At 43.0% G+C, this 21202-nt stretch overlaps 1 protein-coding gene across 9 annotated transcripts in view; it reads left to right on the top strand.

The window, feature by feature from the left end:
- DOCK9 (dedicator of cytokinesis 9) overlaps positions 1-21202 on the top strand; it is a 254743-nt gene that overhangs the window by 174465 nt on the left and 59076 nt on the right. For all 9 annotated transcript variants that reach the window (XM_006208324.4, XM_072976485.1, XM_006208321.4 and 6 more), the window contains 13 exons: positions 247-370; positions 734-855; positions 1948-2034; positions 2423-2512; positions 3848-3963; positions 4237-4306; positions 5101-5226; positions 5786-5857; positions 15132-15278; positions 15491-15574; positions 16291-16402; positions 19578-19756; positions 20000-20113. In XM_006208324.4, coding sequence (XP_006208386.1) covers positions 247-370; positions 734-855; positions 1948-2034; positions 2423-2512; positions 3848-3963; positions 4237-4306; positions 5101-5226; positions 5786-5857; positions 15132-15278; positions 15491-15574; positions 16291-16402; positions 19578-19756; positions 20000-20113 — 1443 coding nt within the window. The remainder of the gene's footprint in view (positions 1-246; positions 371-733; positions 856-1947; positions 2035-2422; positions 2513-3847; positions 3964-4236; positions 4307-5100; positions 5227-5785; positions 5858-15131; positions 15279-15490; positions 15575-16290; positions 16403-19577; positions 19757-19999; positions 20114-21202) is intronic.

Genomic DNA, 21202 nt, shown 5'->3' with positions numbered 1-21202 from the left:
CCCCACCTAATGATACCATCACCTTTGGAGTCAGGATTTCAATATGTGGATTTGTCGGGGGACACAGACATTTAGACCATAACCGTGTATGAAGGATCCATTTCTTCCTTAGCACAGCTTTACAGTCTCAGGTCTCTTTAACTGCAAATGTTAATACCAGTTTGGAGACCAAATGCGGGTTTGTGCGTGGGTGACACGTTGTTGTTTTGCAATATAAGAAAGATTGTTATTTTGTCTTCCTTGCAGATTAAAATAGAATTGCCCACCCAGCTACATGAAAAGCACCACTTGCTGTTCACATTCTTCCATGTCAGCTGTGATAATTCAAGTAAGGGGAGCACAAAGAAGAAGGATGTTGTTGAAACACAAGGTTTGAATTTCATCATTCCTTCGATTGTTCGTGACTTCCACATTAGGTTCTTAAATTTTGTTTCGATTCTGAATTTCCATCCTTTTGTGAAGGGGTCGTTAGATGGCATTTGTGCAGGTAGCATGCCTGGCTTGCGTATCTACATTTTTATAGGAGATAATTTTAGAATTCTAATCCCAAAGAAACTAGCATACATTGCAGACGAAGTTCTGCAGAGACTATATTCAGGGTCTTTTCAGTTTCTTACTCTGATTGATATTAACAGTTCTTAAAGATCAGGCTGTGTAGTAACATGGCTGTCTTCATACATTTTCCCACACTTACAGTGCTTTTTGTTGTTGTTGTTATTCTTTGTTTCAACAGTTGGATATTCCTGGCTTCCTCTTCTGAAAGACGGAAGGGTGGTGACCAGTGAGCAACACATGCCTGTCTCAGCCAATCTCCCGTCTGGCTACCTTGACTACCAGGAGCTTGGGATGGGCAGGGTACCAGACTTTAAGACTGATTTATTTCAATTCCTTCAGAAAACAGTAAAGGTCAACTTAAACTATAGTAACACCAAAAAAGCATGTCATATTTTTGCCAGTCCCAGTATTTTGGTTTTAGTTACTCATTTTCAGGTAAACTTCGGCCACTGGCAGGTAGTGCTTTTAACAGTTACCATAACCTAGAATTGTAGTGTGGGCATTTTATAAACCTTGAGCTAGCAATGCCTCATCAGGAAAATAGAAACTTGAGGTACTGGATGAGACCGAAGTTTGTCTCTGTAAACTAGCCATGCTCAGATAAAGATGTGTTCTTAGAGTCATGCAAATGATTAGGAATTGTCTTCCAGCTTATGTAAGTATAGGAAGCAAATATCTCACCCACATGGTAGCCCGTTTCTGATTTATTAAAGCCTGAGTTTTCTCAGATTTCTCCAGTTGGTTTGCTGTTTTACATTCTGTTTGGCCATCTTAAATTTTATAGACTTCAGTTTTATAACATGCTTAGTTAAGGTCTGTTTCATTTAATTTTGAATGGCTTTTAATGTCACTCTGCACTTAAATAGTGCCAAATTTGGGCCCATGTTATGGACAAATAGTTAAAATATTCCAAAATAAAGGTAAATCATGTAACATTCAGTTATAATTCCTAGTCTGAACATGAGAAAAATGAAGGCTTCAGAAATAAAAATAAGCACAAACAGATGACTGACCCTTTGCCTGTGCCAGGAATACATACTAACCTGTTTGTTTTATCTGGTACCTTCTACCATCACTTTCAGAATCCTGAACTCAAGTTTGGTTAAGTCATTGATACAATTGGTGTCTTTCTCTCTGAAATGAACAATAATTCACACAGCTGCAACTAAACAGAAAAGATAAGAGAAAATCCAGTAAGAAGAGCATTGTACTTGGGAGAAGAAAGTGGGCAGAAATTAGTACTGGTTGTATTCCTGCTTTGAGCCAGGCATAACTGTCAAGTCACTGAGGCTGTTTGGGCCTTTAGCACCTCATCAGGACCCTCACTAAAGATGGTGTTTGAAGCCAAGATCACTAATCTGTTGGGATGTTTTCTCCTCTGTATTTTTTCAGCATTACGGTCCAGAAATTAAGTGGGTGGATGGAAGCAAGCCACTGCTGAAAGTTTCAACTCATCTGGTTTCTACAGTGTATACACAGGTACATGCTATTCCATTAAAATTGACAGCGGTTGCTCTGAATGAGTTTACATGATTTTTTAGCAAAATAAAATCCTAATTGTTATATTACATAGATATGTTTTTACTCTATAAGTCCTTTTTTAAAGAAAATACATATAAGGTGCTGACATGTAACGATACAAATGAATATTACAAGTAACATTTTTCAACAATCTTCCTCTTTTGTTGGAGGATCTTTGAAATCTTTTTCTCAATTTATTTTTATTTTTATCTCTTTGATTTCATTTTTATACAGTAAGTTTCATAGTCTAAATAAATCATGCACACCGTAGGAAGCAAACACTTGTATTTCCGCAGCAGATATGCTAATAGGCTTTCATTTTATTTTCTTCTTTTTTTGCTCTCAGGATCAGCATTTACATAATTTTTTCCAGTACTGTCAGAAAACTGAATCCGGAGCCCACGCCTTAGGGAATGAACTTGTAAAATACCTTAAGGTATCAGATGGCTTTCTTAGTAACCCCTTTTTAATGAGCATGGAGTAGATTGGGTTTTCTCTTCGGTGGTATGTGTCGTTCTTACCCCTTGGGAACCTTATAAGGCTGTCCGCAGCTGGATGCTCTCACACACATAGTGTCTGTATGGTTTTAGATAGTGGTGAGAAGTCGACTTGGAAATCCTACTACTGCATTCTTCATCCTAGCCCCATGTTTACTTTTCTCAGGCCGGACCTAAGACACATTGTGCCGCCTAGAAAACCACTTAGCCTCACAGGCCCTCCTCGTGAGTGCTCACTGGGCGCAGAGCAACAGTGACAGGCGCATAAAAAGTGGTGACTTTAGTTTCCCCGTTAAGTAACTTATAGTTCATTGTCGGGGACAGCATAACTTTGGTGAATGTATGCTAGATGGGCAAATAAAAAACCCAGAAATAATACATATAACCAAGCCCAGCTTTGTGCAGGCTAGGAACCATGGCACAGGGAGAGCAGGAGGGTTGTTCTAGGGGAGTTTCATCCAGAACATGATTCTATGGGGGCACTGTGAAAAAGGAGAGCTGCTAAAAGCACATTCCAGGCATGGTGAGAAAATAGATGAAACGTGAGAAATGAAATAGGAGTTTGATTTAAGCAGGGAAAATGGAGTGGGGGATTCTGAAATGACTGCTTTCCAAGTCCCCTTTCAGCTACCTCATAGGGAGCCATGTGACTTGAAGAAGAACCTTTTATTTATTTTCTGTTGCTGCTGTAATAAATTACTATAAACTTGATGTCTTAAAACAAATTTGTTTTCTTAGACTTCCTGTAGGTCAGAAGTCTGACACAAGTCTCACTGGGCTAAAACCAGGGTGTTATTAACAGGGCTGAGTTCCTTTCTTGGAAACTCTAGGGGTGAATCTGTTTGCTGCCTTTTTCCAGCCCCTAAAGGCTGCCCTCATTCCTTGGCTTGCAGCCCCTTCCTCCATCTGAAAGCCAACGATGTTGCATCACTGACCATTCTTCCTCAGAGTTGTCCCCTCCACCCCCACTCTCCTGCCTCCTTCCACTTTTAAGGACCCTTGTGGTTACTTTGGGCCCAACTTGGATAATCCAGGAGAGTTCCCCATCTCAAGGCCAGCTAATCTGATCAGGGGCCTTAATTCCCCTTTGCTATGTAACATGTGCACAGGTCCTGGGGCTCAGACAGGAATATCTTTGTCCAGTAGTCTGCCTGCCACTGTCTCCATTTGTTTAGATGTGTGTCTTCCATCCTTACTGGGAACTGAGTAGGGACTACTTGGGGTGGGTTTACTTTTAAAAAGAGAACATGACCTTTACCGTTCCACATCTGTAGAGCCTGCACGCGATGGAAGGTCACGTGATGATTGCCTTCTTGCCCACCATTCTAAACCAGCTGTTCCGCGTCCTCACCCGAGCCACCCAGGAGGAAGTTGCTGTCAACGTGACACGGTGAGGGAGCCAGAGAGGTGGTACCCTTCTTCCCTTTCAGTCTGTCCACATCTGGAGCACAGTCATATGTATCTGGGATGCGAGTATGTGTTGAACATTATATTTAAGAAATTTATTTTGATCCCGTATGTGGGGACCCCATCTAATCCCTTGTTTCCTCGTTTCCTGTGGTGCCAATAGCATCATCATTGTTCTACTGCTGCTGTGATAATAATGAAATGTTTCCATTTTCACATTACTATTCATTGCTTTATTCATTCCTGTGGTGTGTAGGGTCATTATTCATATGGTTGCCCAGTGCCATGAGGAAGGATTGGAGAGCCACTTGAGGTCATATGTTAAGGTATGTAAATTAAACTGCCCCAGTCATTTAAATCTGTGGCTCTCCAATTTTCCTACTAAGAACTTTTTTTTTTTCCATTCTAGTTATTTGGGGATATATTTTGGGATGAAACTTAACACCTCTCCTTTCTCTTCTATGCCTACAGCTGGTGCAGGAAGTCCAGAGAGGGGCAGCCATTCATTTATTTACTGAATTTCATTCTTTCAACTGTATTTCTTTCTTTAATGGGTTTTGCAAATAATGTGACCAAATGACCTAGAAGATTAAAGATGGGAAGGTTTGCTCTGGCCACCATCAAATTAGAAGACTGTGGGAAAGCAAGAGGTGTCATTAGGACAGATATCAACACGTTTGTGATTTGCATACAATATTCGGTGAACACCGTGGCCTTTATTGTTCTAAAAAGTTATACATGTGCTATTTAGTCTTCAACCTCTGTGAATTATGGTTATGTATTAGTTTAAAAAATAAAGTTCAGATTCTTCAGGGAGTCAGTTACTGAATGTTGTATGACATGTTGCTTGAAGTCCTTGGGAGGTGGAGTTGTGGGCTGGAGGACTACTGATCCAGCTGAGTCAGGTGATTCACACAGGTTGATGGGTTCCCTGAAGACACCCTGGGCTCCCTCTTTCTGTCACATGACAACCACCCTTCCCACCTACCGTTTCCACACCTTCCTCTCCCTCCTGTGCTGTTGTACCTCGGTCCCTGATCTCCACCCTTTGGAGCTTCTCCAGCTTTCAGCCCAACTTGGAAAACCATTGCATTAAAGTATCTTTCCCTTTTCTTCAAAGTACGCTTATAAGGCTGAGCCGTATGTTGCTTCCGAATACAAGACAGTGCATGAAGAGCTGGCCAAATCCATGACCACAATTCTCAAGCCCTCTGCCGATTTCCTCACCAGCAACAAACTGCTTAAGGTATGTCAGGAGGGCCAGTGTAGCTCTGCGGTATTGAAATTGATTGAAGAAAATGCAAACTTCACTTCCTGATAGATTTCACCCTTTTGGTGTTCTTTTACCTCCTAAAAAGGGATGCCAGAGTTAGTTCTTCAGTAACAACTCTGCTGCCTGTACTTGTGCTCCTAACAGAGCCACCAGGCATTACTGTATTCAGTTTCATAGTCAGTATATTCAAACCGGTGGAGGACACTGGGTTAGAGCCTGTAAAGGTAAGTGTCAGCAGGTGAGACTCTGCCGGGAGGAAAGGCCATGGGTCGAATCTAGGGGTGCCTCTGGTTGGGTTGTGCCGTGCTAAGTGTGTGTGCCCAGTTTCCTAGTGGGAAGGAACTGTTCATTGTTGGACGCATGGGAGCAGGAGAGCATCTGCCGTGAACCTCTGGTCTGACAACAACTCACCAAGACGTCCAGCTGTGTTTCTGGGTCACACGTGTTTCATGTCAGTGAACAACGTCAGCCTAAGAGGGTCTCACCTTCGAATTTGTTGTTTTTCTTACTGGATCCTTTTTTTTCCTTTCAGTATTCATGGTTTTTCTTTGAAGTGTTGATCAAATCCATGGCTCAGCATTTGATAGAGAACTCCAAAGTTAAGGTACGTCACTTCCTACCAAGACTTGCCTGGCAGTTCTTGGTGGGGAGTCTCTTCCATCCTGTTTGTAGCTAACACTTACTAATGCTTTCTGCGGGCCAGTCAGACAGCTATGCTAGGTGCTCTCCAAGTAGTAAGCATTTTAGCTTTATAACAACCCTGTGGGGGAAGTACTTGTCTTAGCCCTCATTTTATAGATTAAGAAACTGAGACTGAGTGCTGGAGTTACTTGCCCAAGGCCATGCTGCGGTTTGCGGAGGGAGCCAGGCTCTGTGACCAGTCTGGCCCCACAGCCCATACTCACAGTGTGATTAAGTCCAGAGAAATTGGCTTTTTGCTTTGACTAGCTTAGAAATCTTCATGTCTGTCGAAACGGGACTAGCAGTTTAAGCTTCCATTTAAAATTTGTCTTGACTGTCTTGAGCATTGTAGAGATTTGTCAGGGACTTAGATGGGTGTGTCAGAGATGACCACATGTCCTCTGTAGCCAATTGGTAGACTGAGATTAACTCCATCTCCCCCAACACCTCCTCCCCTGGTGCCTGGATGTGTGTGACTTTCTGGTTCCCCCTGCTGTCCCTGGTTCCCACTGGTCTCTGCATGAGATGACCGGGCTCGTCTCTGGACTGATGCCCGTCGAAGTATAACTGGCTATCTGAGGCTCAGTGTAGATAAATTTTTGTAAAGTTTGAATGCAGTAAACCCAGTGGCCATGTCGCAGAGTTCCTTCTGAGAGTCACGGGGGTCCTGGAGTCGCTGTGTGACTGCAAACTCTCGCCACGTGTAGCCGTAGAGAGTCTCGGAGTCTGGCAGGGAGCAGCGGTTCTGGGGCCCAGCAGCCTCTCCAGTGAACTTGGGAAGGAGGGAGGAGCCACAGGGGGCGAGGATCAAGATCTAGGCTCCTGGACAAGGGGTCTGGATGCGAAGGAAGCCTTGGGAAAGGCTAGTGGATTTTGTCAGTTGGAAGGCTGTTGGTTCAGAACCTAAAGCTGTGCTTTCTTCTAGTAGAGCCAGTGCTGGTGCCTGATCAGGAGGTTTCCTTCTTTTCCTCTTTTTCTTTTAATTTTAGTGCACAAGGAAATGCCAGATGGAGGTGGGCCCTGCCTTCCACAGAGTAATGCACCATCTAAATCATGCTGGCACAGCCTGCCAAGGAAAAATCTAGCAGATTGTCTGCTTGGCAGTGTGTAGCTGAAGAGTCATGCACGCGCTCACACATACATACATGGGCATGTGTGCAGGCACGCGCGCGTACACACACACACATCTTGTTATATTGCCTTTCTGTTAAAAATGGTGTCCTATACAGGACAGGCTGTAGGATTTCCTTAGTCGGCTGGGGCTGCTGTAACAACTACTGTACACTGAGGGGAATAAACAGTAGAAATTTATTTCCTCATGATGCTGGAGGCTAGATGTCTGAGATCAAGATTTCTGTAGGGTTGGTTTCTTGTCAGGCCTCTCTCCTTCGCTTGACGATGGCCGTCTTCTCCCTGTGTCTTCACGTGGTCTTCCCTCTGTGTGTGTCTGTGTCCTGTTCTCTTTTTATTAAGACACCAGTCCTGTTGGATTAAGTTCCATCTTAATGACCTCATTTTAACTTAATTTCCTCCTTAAAGACCCTATCTCTAAATACACTCACATTCTGAGGTGGCGTTAGGACTTCAATATATGAATTGGGGTTGGGGGAGGATGGACAAAATTCAGTCCATAACGAGGCCCCTGCTGGCTTTTTCATTATTTTTGTCTTTAAATAAATGGGATCACTTCAGAGAGATTGATGACTTGATTATATTTTTTAAAAATAACTGATTTGTTAAGAAAGTATTTATTGAGCCCTCATTATATGCAAGCCAGGCTCAGAGATTATGCAGGTAAATGTAGCGTGGTTTGTGCCCTCATGGAGTCCAGGTGGGACAGTGTACAGTTAGACCCCGGGACGGAGGGTTTAGGACATAAGGAACACGTCTGAAACATTCCCAGGAAGCATATTTAAAATCAGGTATCAATGTCATGGATCTAAGAACTGTGATAGAAAATTAATAAAGGAATTTAATTGTGTGTGTTCTTTTCTCAAGACGCCAGATTAAACCATGGAACTTTACGGTTCATAGGGACCTGAAAGCTACCTTCTGGTCCGACTCCTCCATTTTCTCCACAGAGTTAGAAGTGGAAGTATAAAGCCATGAAGTGACCTGCCCAGGGTCACACAACTGAGCAGAGCCAAGTGTTCTGCCCCGTAACCTGACTCTCCCACGCCTCGGGGAAATAGTTTGTCTTTGGAACTTTACACAAAGCACTCAAATGCTGCCATGCACAACCTTTTCTGTAAGTTAATTATACTCTGGTTCTAAAACAACATTCACAGAGTTTTTAGAGGTAGTTTATTTTAAAATTATCCAGCTTAAAAAAAAAAAACCCAGGCATCCAAAAGGAGAAACCATACATAATTTACTATAAAAAGAGATTCAAAACACCTGCTTACCACTTTGGGGAGTTTGACATTGTTCACTTTTACATGGTTCCCCTAAGACTTGTGCTTGCGTGTCAACCCAGATACCACGTGTCTCTTCCCCTAAATCACGCTACCCTTGACCTGACTCACACCTTGACCTAGCAACTTCTCTTAAAATTTTTGAAGCCTGCATTCAGTTTGCCTCATATCTTAGGAGTAATGAGTGTTGTGTATTTGAATTAGTTATTTTAAGTCTGCCTTATATTTACATCTTAAGAACTCCATGTCTTAGTCCCCGATCACCATGTTCTGGATTTAGGGAGCAAGTACCTATTCACCATTCCTTTATCACTTATGATTTCCAAAATCATGGTCAAATCCCTTCAGAGTCTTTACATTTTTAGACTGAACATTTAATATAATCCAGTGTGTTTATAGTCCTGCCTTTGATTTTGTTCCTCATTGGTGAGTCTGTCTTAAAGTGCCACAAACAGGCACACACCTGACTTGTAGGAGCAGCTGGGCCATGGAACTCATACAAAAGTCAGGCAGTGCTTCCAGTTGCTGAAAGTGCCCTTCCCGAGAATTTCTGCTGTCGATCAGCATTTGGGGGCATAGTATTGAGCTGAGGCCTTCAGTGTCCACGCCGGTGTTAGTGGGTTGGATCCACCTGATGCTTGTAAGTGTGGAGGGATGAATCTGCACGCTGTTACACTGAAGGTGGGGCAGCCACGCGTGTCTGCCTCCCGTCCTTAGCCTACACTTTGCTACATTTGCTAAGGAGGGCTGTGAATCAGAGCCTCTCTCTGAACCTGCATCTTAAATAATCAATTTCCTTACTACCGCAGATGGGCCTGCAGAGTTTGGATTGATCGCATAGGACTGTGCCAGACTTGAGTGTTTTATAGGTGATGTGCTTGGAATTTACAATAAGTAGTTTTTGAGGAGAATATAAAACAGGCCTCACTGGGGCCTGCTAAGGAGTTCCCAACCCCCAACCCCACTCTGCTTCTAAGGTCAGCATATTTTAGGTGTTTCTTTTCTAGCATTTATTTTTAGCAACTATAATTTCAGCAGACTCATTTTGAATTTCCTTCCCACCCACACTGGATCAAGCAAATTGTTAGCATTCCACAGGTGCTCCTCAGGGAAGCCAGAAACCTGGCAGCTGACAGGATGAATATATACTCTTAAGGTTAGTTGTTGAGCCTTCAGTCATTTTCTGTCTTAATTAAGCAAGGAAAGAGCTTTCATTTGGAGAGCGAAAGAAGGGTGGTATGGTTCACGTGCTAGGTGGACTCCTGGACTTCCCTTAAACTGTGTGTGTGAACTCTCTACATGCATGCTGGCGGAATGGTAATGTCCAGACTTCCACCCACGAGTGGGTGTTTTGAATAGTATTTGCTCCATGCAGAGTGCTGAGAAGAAATGCAGATGGGCTGGAGGGTGCGCCCTCAACCTTGAAGCTGACAGAGTCCTTGAAGAAGGAAGATCTGCAGCTAGAGGGGAGTGCAGGAAGGTGTGTGTGTGTGAGGTCAGCGTGGCGCTAGAGGTGGGACGTCACCTGAGCTTAGAAGGACGCCTCCTCTGGGGAGGAGAATGCGCGTCAGGCAGGGAAAGGAGCTTGTGCCCAAGAGAGGCCCCTGTGGGCGAGCTCAGGCTGGGGGTAGAGGAGAAGAGTGGAAAACAGATGAACTCAGAAACAACGGTGAGATTATGGGGAGTTTTGCAGCCAAGTAGTAGACGATTTGGTAGCGACCATAGAGATCAAGTAGTGACGAGATGAAAGGGAGGAGAGATATTAGCAGAGTGGTGTGGAAGCTTTTATATCAATGAGTCTACCTTCCTCCTGGAGTTGAAATCGTCTGTGGAACAGGTTAATGCACCTGTCATTGTTTATATGTCTTTGATTTTTTTTTTCCAGCCCTCTAACTGCACTAATATGAATGGTGTTCTGGTGATGTTGGTAAAGATGTAGTGTGGGGAGGGATGAGGTGGGACTGGGGGTGAGGATGCAGAGCGTGGTGAATGAGGAAGAGAGGACTTGGAGACAACTGATGGTTTGACCTGGCCGCTGTACTTCTGAGTATTCACTGATGAGAAGTGGAAACATATATCCACACAAAGCCCTGTACGCAAACAGCATAGCAGCTTTATTCACAACAGCCGGCAACTGGAAACGTCTGTTCACTGGTGAATGATAGGCACATTGTGGCAACTCCATGCAGCGAAATACTGCGTAGTAATAAGAAGGAACAAAATATTGATTTGATTTCCATCCAATAACATGGATCTATCTCGAAAGCATTATGTTAAGGGAAGGAAGTCACCGTGGTCACATATACACGATGTGCTATACTCTGTATGAGTTTGTTTGTATGACATTCTACAAAAAGGAAAACTTCAACTTCAGGGAGAAAAAACAGAGCAGTGGTTTCCAGGGGCTGGGGTGGGGAAGGGACTCAAAGGGACAAGAGGAGATTTTTGGCTGCTAAAAATGGACTTTGTGTTGGCTGGGGTGGTAGTTACACAGTTGTGTTTCACTTGTCCAGATTAACCAAACTATATACCCTGAAAGGGTGAATTTTAGTGTATATAAATTAAACCTCAGTAAATCTGACCTAAACCAAACAGAACATGTTAAAGTCAGATTTGAATGGGGGAGAAAGGCCACCTAGATGCTGAGTGGTAGCATATAGTGGACTGGAGCTTTTGAGAGAGAGAATCATGGTTTACCAGGGAAGGGGGAAGGTGGTGAGTTCTGCTTGGGAGACCTTTAGCTGTAGAGCAATAGGTTCAGCTGCTGTGACAGAGATCTAACATAACAGTGGGTTAAACAAACAAAAAGTTCATTTCTTCTCACATGGAAGTCCAGGGTAGTATGGGGGTTCCGTCCCACAGTTATGGGGGCCCAGACTTTCTCTGTCTAATACCTTTGTCCACCTGGAGTACTGCTCGTCCTCCTGATCTGCCGGGGTCACCACCGCATCCATGTGGGGCCAGCACGAAGGGGAAGGCACGTCTTTTCTCCTGAGGATAGGGCACCAACGGGGTCCAGAGAGAAGCACGGAGAGGTTAGAGAGAAAACCAATTTTTACACATAAAAATAACAACGAGATAGAGGAAAGAAAAAGTTGTAGGAGAAAAGGAAGAGAGAAGTGATGTAGGGATTCCAGTAAGAGTGGTAACTTCAGACTTCTGGGAAATGTCATCAGATTCCTTGTCTACCCCACTATTTTTCTGTTTCTGCACCCTACTATTTGCTAAGCAAGAAGAATGAAGTTTATTAGCTAACAGTCTTATTTATTATAGCTCACAGAGCCATAAAACAGCCCACAGAAAAGAGGTCTCTAAACCCGAGAGAGTAACAGAACACAGTAAGGAATGAAGAATCGAGCAGGTGGAGGCTGTCATGATGTCCTTGTACACAGGGTAGCGATTTGGTCAACAGTCAATGTCAGAACCCAGACGGCATGACGCACAGGCTGTGGTGCAGCCCCTCGCTGGCGCCCACAGAGACTTGGCTGTCAGCGGTGGGGCTCACAGGGCCCTTGGCTGCCAGGCCAAGTGTGAGTGGTCAGGAAGACCCCACTCAGCCCAGGAGCTGAGCAGCCAGCAGGAGTTCAGAGGTGTCAGGCTCACAGCAGGGTGGGGGGCCTGGAGCACAGCGGGTCAGCTGGAGGAGGCAGGTCTGGTGTGGTCAGGTGCTGGATGGACAGACCCCGCAGCAGCAGTGTTTGTTGGAGGCGCAGATGGTGGTGGCCGGGCCATCAGGGACACTGCAGCACTGAGGGGAGATCCAGCAGCTGGACATGGTCAGGAGGTGGGGCTCAGTCTTCTGGTGTCTTAATGTCCTCTCTGAGCCAGTGCTGATACACTTACTCCCCTAGACATCAGCTCATTTTCCTAGACTGTGTTGTTCTTTTTCAGTTCATAGTAATTTCCATAAAATCATCTAAATACCTCAGTCTTTATTATCCTTACACATGTGCCTTACGTCATTGCTTTGTTGCCAAATTAGGACTTTTGACAATAGCTGTTTGTCACTGCAGGGAGGGCTTCATTCCATCCTTCAAAGGCACTGAGTTGTCATCTCCTAATCACTGTACAGCATTGTTGGTTGGTTTGTATGTTAATTATATACCATTCTTCACCATGTTTCTTCCCTTTTAATAAAAAAAAGTTATTAGAGGAAATTTTGAATAAATATAAAAGGAAAGGGAATAGTTTAATGAATCACATGTCCCTGTCACCCACCTGTCTTCAACAGTTATCAACTCTGCCACTCTTGCTTTATGTATCCACATTCATACTTCTTTTTTTCCTGGAGTATTTTGAAAGCAATTTCCAAATATTTTATCATTTCATCTGTAAAATGTTAGTGTATGATATCCATTGGTTAAGTTTTCTAGGAAGATATTAACCATTGCACCATTATGGCACTCAGTAACTGAGTTAGTGTCATCCACTCCATCTATATTCAGCTTTCCCCAGGTGTCTCAAAAATGTCATTTTATAGTTGGTTGGTCTGAATCAGGATCTAAATATAGTCCACACATCGCATTGGGTTTATGTGTCCCTGGTTTCTCAGATCCTCAAACTGCTCCCTCTCCAATAGTTTTTTTGTTTTTGTTCTTTAATGCAGTGTATTTGTTGAAGAAAGCAAGCCATTTGTCCTGCAGAATTTCCAGCATTCTAGATTTAGCCAGTTGTAACCTTGCAGTGATACATGATGTGGTTCTCTGTACCCTCTGTTTACTGTAAACTTGTATAGTGGTATCTTGAGGCTTAATTCCACTCAGGTTTGATCTTCTTTGTGGCAAGGACATGTCACAGCTGGTGCTGCTGTATCTCATCAGGAAGCATAGGATGCCAGTTGTCCCACTTTTAGTTACGAGAATATTGACCAGTAGGTTTCATGGGGTCCACCTCTTCCTTCCATTATTGAGTTCCCCAGCCACTTTTCATAATTTACACAGCTGTTGAGTCAGCCCTGTTCTGAAGGCTTTTCTTAGGAGACCTCTTTTTTTAGGAGTGGCCAGCTTGGGTAGCTGGCACTCATGCCTGGTGGTTAGAGTTGGCCTTGCCTGGGGTCCTGGAAGCTGTCTATTGAGGCTGACTTCTCAGAATACAGAGTTACTGGTTTTCACACATGGAACAAAATCCTTTTAGAATTTCAAATTTTACTGCTCTATTTTTGAAAGTAGCTAAACTCCAAATTCTGATGACTTGATCTTTTCCTCACTAGATTCTTGAGTTTAAATACATTTACAAAAATTGTCTTGTTACTGCTTTGAGAATTGAGAGTGTTCTAAAGCCGGCATTTCACAATGTCATAATAAGTTCTGGTATTTAATGCATAAATTACTGCATGCTTTCACAGCAGAGATACCTAGGCTTCATCTAGTTTTACAAAATGTTGTTTGTTTAATATTAGGATACTGGTTTGGCTGCTCCAAAACAGGCCAAAATAAAGTGGCTTAAATAAGACAGACAGTTCATTATTCTCTTCTGCAAAATTACGAGCCAGTAGGCAGCTTAGAAAGTGGGGAGCATGTCCCCCAGGGTCATTCAGAGACTCAAGCTCCAATCCAATTATCCAGCCCAGGTGTCACCGTCGTCTGCATGGTGGAGAAGCTGGCTCACCAGCACCCCACATTCCAGGCAGTGGTGAGGAGAAGGACTTAGAAGGAAAGCAGCTCCTTTTATGGCCATGGCTGGGAGAGGCAGGTGTCATTTCCTCTTACAGCCCATTGACCAGAACTAGTCACATGGCCCTTATCTAGCCACAAGTTGTGCTGGGAATTGTAGTCTCTGGCTGGGCAGCCATGTGCCCCTGTAAAACCCAAGAGATTCACTACGAAAAGGGAGAAGGAAAGGAAGGATATTAAAAATCAGTTAGTATTCTTTACTGAATCTCTCCAAGCTTTGGTTTCCTTATCTGTCAGGTGGGGATGAAACCCGCCCCACTGTTGTGGCTGTTAGAATCACACGCATGCGTGGATCAGTGTCCTAGGGCGTCTGGCTCAGCCTTCTTCCCACCCCTCAGTAAATTGTTCTAGGTATCGGGGCAGGAGAAGGGGCAGCGTGGCATCACAGAGCAGAAAGAGCACAGGCTTAGAACTCACTGTAGATCTGGGTTTGAATCTTTGTTATTATTAGCTGTGTGACTGAAGACACATTTACCCAGCCTCTGACCCTCTGTAAAATGAGGGTTAAAAGTTTGTAAGAGTTTAATGAAAAGTATATAAAATTACTTAGTGCAGTGTCTGGTGTATAGAAGATACACGGTTAAGTAGTAGCTAATTGCTAAGTGATCTCTGTGTAATTTCTTAGGTAAGCATGCCTGAGGGGGAAAACTTATTATGTAAAGTTAATTTAAAGAGACTGCTTCTAAGCAGTTTCAACTAGTGACATACAATCACCATTCCATGTATTTTCAGTTTGAATACTTGAATCTTAAACCTAAACCAGTGTTCTCTAAAGAAATCTCTGAAAGGTACAGGCATTAGAATCACCCAGAGTAAAATGCAATAAAAACGCAGGTCTGATCAGAATCTCTGGGAGTAAAGGTGCATTTTTATAAATACTTCCATGGTGGTCTTTATCATGCTGAAGTCTAAGACGTCAGGTCTAATCCACAGCACTTATGTGAAGTATTAGAATACTTATACAGTACTTTGAGAGAAGAGAGAATAATTTATTTTATCTAATTTCAGATAAATAAGATGGGATTTTTAAATGAACTCAGGGATGAGATTTTTTTCCCCCAAAAGGCTACAACTTAAAAAATAATGAATGTTTGCTCTAAATTGTTTTTAGTTATTACGAAACCAGAGATTTCCCGCATCATATCATCATGCAGTGGAAACTGTTGTGAATATGCTGATGCCACACATCACTCAGAAGTTTCGAGATAACCCAGAGGCGTCTAAGAATGCGAATCATAGCCTGGCTGTGTTCATCAAGGTGGGGGCCTCCAGGGGAGAGGGGATCCGCCTAGTGCCTAGCACGCTCTTTCTAGCAGAGTGACTCCTGCATAGCAGGTGCTCACTTAATGTTGATGGCAGGTTTTTATGGTAAAGGATAAATGTATTCACAAGAAATGCTGATTTCAAGCCAACTTTCACACCAAAATTGGGACGTAAATACTTAACCTTTTTGGGTTGTTTGCTCCACAGAGATGTTTCACCTTCATGGACAGGGGCTTCGTCTTTAAGCAGATCAACAACTACATCAGCTGCTTTGCTCCTGGAGATCCTAAGGTAGAGTGTGTGTGTGTGTGTGTGTGTGTGTGTGTGTGTTAGTTACACGTTGTTCTTTCTTCCTCACTGAGTGCCATCTGATACCCACCTATTTCTCTAGGTTCACATCAGTATTTTCTTTCAGTCCCAGAGGCACAATTCACTCCCCTCTCTGGGAGATACTAACTAGTACTAACTAGTACTTGCATTAATGTGTGAGATACAATAGGGACACAGTAATTCCAAACATAACATAAACATACCTATTGATTTTTCTCATAAATACCTGAAATGACTTCTCAGCTGCAAAACTAAAAGTATCTGTGGTGTGAATCATAGTTTATTTATCAAGGTAACAGAGTAACCATGTAGCCTTTCTCTGCTAGAATTATCTGTCTCTTCCCTTGTGTGTCTATTTTAAAGCTCTGCCTTACTCATTTATTAATTGCATTGAATCTGTCTATGATTATAAGCTGTCTGAAATCCTTTACTGAAGTAGGAGGAACATAAAAAATAAATGCCCTAAAAGTCAGTGGAGGATATTGTTTAATGAAATGCATTCCGTTTTCAAACAAATCCCTGCAGCTATTCTGAAACCTGCACAATAGCCTGGAGCATGCAGTTCTCAGAGAGAGAAGAGGCTAAAGACTGGCTGTGTGATTCCTGGAGGTTTTTAGGATGCTGTATAAAGTATCCACTGAGGTGTTTAACTTATGACTAACCATTTTTTCCTGCAGACCCTGTTTGAATACAAATTTGAATTTCTCCGTGTGGTGTGCAATCATGAACATTATATTCCTTTGAATTTACCAATGCCATTTGGAAAAGGCAGGATTCAAAGATATCAAGGTAATCTCTGTTTAAATATATTAATCCTAGTCTTTTCAGAAAGATAGCCATTCATTTTTAATAACAAAAGAGAATTAGTTCAAACATGACATTAGAATTACCTGATTTTTTCATTGATGAATTAATTTTTTTCTTGTTAAGTTTCCATTTTGAAAAAATGGATGAAGTGTTATATGGGAACTTACTGTTTTTAGCAAACTTACCAGACTACAGATCATGCCACTGTGACTCTTTTTCATTGAAAAATTCCATTGCTTAAACAATAGAAATCCATTTTATTTACTGCAGTTTATTTTCATTTGTTTCATTTTTCCTTTTTTTCTTACGAATTAGCTTTTCTTTCACCAACTGTGGAGTCAAATGACACTCCTGTAGGTAGGTGTGGGGTGTGACGCTTGCTTTCTTGCATTTTCCTACTTTAAAAGAAAAAGAATGCAAGTGATTGCTGAAATGCTTCCGTATGCTATTCATTTAGGCATTTCCCATATACTTGGATCAGTTTTAAAATTCATGACAAACCAGTGAATTTGTTCCCACTGTCAGTGAGACATTGCAATAACATCCCTGGGAGGCATCTTGGTTTTTGCTCCTGGGGCTGCTAGGTCCTCTAGGATGTTTCTTTAAGAAGTAAAGCGAACGAAAAGCTCTGCTTCACTTCAAAACTGTATTATTCCACCACTTTCATAGTCCTTGTTTCTAGCAGTAGCAGTAACCTATGTCACAAGCAACACGGCTTTTCACATGCTTTTTGTTTGCATGTTGAGTCTTTATTAACTGTTCCACATCCTAGAGATTTCTTTGTCTTCATCGAGTAAGTCAGATGAATCAAATTAGTCTGTCAAGTCTGTCAAGTAATAGTTACTGAGTTTAGTGCCTTGTATGTGCTCAGGATTATTTATGCTAAAGGAGAGAAATGGTAGAAGGATGCCACCAAACTCTCAATGACACCTCAATCAGCTGACTCTGAAATTGAGAGAGAGACACAGAGAGGCATTCATCCAGAGACATAAGTAGCTTCCCCCCGGACAGACTTGGGCTGCCTTTCAAAGAGCAGGAAGGGGGTCTGTGGCCTGAAGTTGGCTCTCATGCATTTGACAAATATGTATTTACCTGGCACCAACTACACCTGGCCTTGGGATACAGTCGTGGACAACAAGGATGACGTCCCCAGCTGTCTTACCTGTGTGACATACATAGAACATTAGAGATAAGTGCTGAGGAGAGAAAAATAAAGCAAGGGAAGGTGATAGGAAATGGGGTGGCGTTTGAGATCAGGTGGCCAGGAAAAGCCTCACTGAGGTGACTTCTGGGTGATAATTGAAGAAAGCGAGGGGTTGAGCATTCTAGGCCCAGGGAACCGCTGTCCATTCAGCATCCCCATCCAACCTGGCCCCCCACCCGTCTCACTCACACGGTTCCCCACACGTCAGAGACACCTGCCACTCCCAGCTCTTCAAGCACGGCACGCCCACCCGACACTTCTTCACCTCAACCAGCACCTCCCTGTGAGAGCCTCATCCTCCTCCCGGCCAGTCACTCAGCACCTCTGAGGTGGGGCTGGCTGGGTCTCCCCCTCCCCTCTCCCAGGGCCCCTCCTGGAGTGAATTGCTTCCCACCCTGCACTCCAGACTAGTCACCCCCACCTCACCCACTGTCCACAAATAGCCCACCTGAATTGGAGACCACGACTCTCTTTTCCTCTCACCTGTCAGGGTGCTGAGGACAGCTCTTCACGCCCAGTGGCTGGGGAGTGAATGTGTGCTAATGCCTGTCCTCCCCTCTGACCTGGCAGGCCCAGTGGTTTATTCTGCAGGACTGAGTGAGGCGGAGACCCTTCAGGTACCCTGCAGACACTCACAAGCTCTTAGTAGGCTGTCAGGGTACTTGGTGGCTAGAAGGGCTGCCCTAGGCGGGTAGCCTGGGTCACCTACAGATAATTTCCATGACTGCACTGATAGGAATAAGGGTGTTTTTTTTTTCTGCATTCTCCTTCCTCTCACCCTTCTCACCTGCTCCTCCACTTTTCTCTCTGTGCACGCACACATACACACGTGTACAGTTACACCCATAAATAGTCTTCTTCTGTGAATTCAAGCTGTGAACTGTCTTTTCAATAAACTGGGCTTAAAAATCATAAACTGTCGACATGAGTATTCCAGGATGATGAACACTCTTTCCCTTCCTTCTGTTGAAGGGTTTCATAGGACTTGGGTCAGACAGACCTTGATTAGGTTTAGAAGCAAGTATCTAAAACAGAATTAAAGTCAAAGGAGAGGCCTATAGATTTTCCTCTAACAATGGATTCAGTATGAGAATTTAAATCCGAGCTACAGCTTACTGGAAAGGTGTGTTTCAACTTCAAAGTGTGATGTTCAGCTGCTTTGATTTGCCCTGCCTCAGTGGAGTTCACGTTTGTGTCTCTCTCTTTTCCAGAGGAGCTTTCAGTCTTGTCACTTAGCTTGCTGATGATTTACTAGTTTGATTTGGTACTTTGTCCATTTTAGTTCTAATTTTAATATAAATGAAACTAACATGTTTTCAATTTGCTTTTTGAAGTACAGAAGTTTTAAGAGTATATTATAGAAAATTCTAAGTTAAATTAGATCTTCATTCAGTGATAGCAAAATAGGTTCTGTGCTAACTCGTTCATTTTACACAGTTGGGTTTTAATGAGGGTAGATGGACATTAATGACAAGGAAATAGATAAATGAAGTCATGTGTGAAGAAATTCTAAGAGACCATGTATATTTATTCTTTAATTACGTGTTTGTTATGCACGTATTACTTCTCTATAATGTTGTCAATTAGTACAGCTTTATTTTTAAATTTTGTATCAATAACAAAATTGCATTAGTAGTATAACATACTGTTCTATATTCTGAAAATTGGTACTAAAACTTTTCACTAACTCAGTAATTATGTAGGATGTAATATCTCCCAAAATCAAAATCCGGTGCATTTATTTGTATTTAAATTTTGTTTTCATTTAGGAGTTCAGTGTGTTAAGAAGTAGAGTAGTATTTTAGATAATCAACACTTGCCTGTTCAAAGCCAAGTCTAATCATCTGCTGACACACACAGAGGGGCTGGATGCAGAGGGTGGGCTTGGTTTTTATTTTTTCTCAGAGAGCGCTGCAACCTCTCTAACTGGAGCGGTTTCTATCCTCATTTCAGACCTCCAGCTTGACTACGCATTAACGGATGAGTTCTGCAGAAACCACTTCTTGGTGGGACTGTTACTGAGGGAGGTGGGGACCGCCCTCCAGGAGTTCAGGGAGGTCCGGCTGATTGCCATCAGCGTGCTCAAGAACCTGCTGATAAAGCATTCTTTTGACGACAGATATGCTTCCAGGGTGAGTCATCCCTGATGGGAGGAAATGTGGATGGAGAAATGTCTTTCATTTTGAGTAATATAAAGAAAATAAGCAAAGAGAAAATGAGTGGTAACCACACTAAGACTCTTCTCTGTTTATGTAATAAAATCTAATAGCAGATCCTTATAGGAAGGGTGCAAATACAGGAGATCGCCAGTGCCAGCTCAGCGCATCATCTCTTCTCAGAGTCTGGGATAACTTACACTGTGTGCTTTGTTTCAGAGCCATCAAGCCAGGATAGCCACTCTCTACCTGCCTCTGTTTGGTCTGTTGATTGAGAATGTCCAGCGGATCAATGTGAGAGACGTGTCTCCCTTCCCTGTGAACCCTGGCAGTGTACGTACGCACAGTCACACACACACTTCCTGTATTTGTTTCCTGTGGCTGCCCTAGTACCACAAACTGGGTGGCTACAAACGACAGAAATTCATTCTTTCACAGCCAGAAGGCCAGAAATCCAAAATCAAGGTGTCAATTGGATTGATACCTTCTGGAGGCTCTGGTTGAAGAGTCGGTTCCCTGCCTGTGTCCTAGCTTCTGGTGGTTGCCCAGAATCCTTGCGTTCTTTGGCTTGTAGCTGCATCACTCCAGTCTCTGCCTCTGTCTTCACATGGTGTTCTCCCTGGTGTGGGTCTGTGTCTCTGGGGTCCTGTCCTGTCCTTATAAGGACACCAGTACTTGGATTTAGGGCCCACCCTAATCCAGGATGACCTCATCTTATCTTACATTTTAATTACGTCTGCAAAGACTCTATTTCAAATAAGGTCACATTCTGAGGTTCTGCGTGGATGTGAATTTGAGAGGGGAGCTACGACACACTATTCAACTATACACCTCCCATTTTTGCCCCTAAAACCATCATAATCTACAATATTGTTGGTAAATTGCATTTCTGGCTAAGATGGGGTCAGTCAGTAAACCTTCTACTCTTTTTGTGTGTGTGTGTATGTGTGTTTTTCTTGTTTTCTTTGTTTTTCTTTGCAGGGGGTAATTAAGCTTAGTTATTTATTTATTTATTTTTAGAGGAGGTGCTGGGGATTGAACCCAGGACCTCGTGTGTGCTAAGCATGTGCTCTGCCACTTGAGCTTTACCCTACCCTCAACCTTCAACTCTTGTTAAAAATCATTATAAATAACCATGTTTTCCTGATGGCTCAATATCTTCTAACACGTCAGGATCTTCTTTGCATATCCAACACAAACTTATAGAGGAAGGAGTTCATTTTAAAAAAAAAAGCGTGATTCTAGCTTTTGAGAGCTCAGTGCTAGCCCCAGTTCTGATGTAACATATACACAGTCTCTGCCTCTTTGGGATAAAGTTTCTCTGTGTCTGGAAAATTAGAAAGTCACACTGGATGTCAAGGAGGCCAAGGTGAGTGACTCCTTCTCCCCAAACTGATTGCCTTATTTTAGCTTTATGCAGTC

This window comes from Vicugna pacos, chromosome 14, assembly GCF_048564905.1.
Source record: "Vicugna pacos chromosome 14, VicPac4, whole genome shotgun sequence".
In the NCBI taxonomy this organism is placed as follows: domain Eukaryota; kingdom Metazoa; phylum Chordata; class Mammalia; order Artiodactyla; family Camelidae; genus Vicugna; species Vicugna pacos.
Note: the sequence above shows the minus strand (reverse complement) of the source record. Positions and strands in the feature narration are given on the sequence as shown.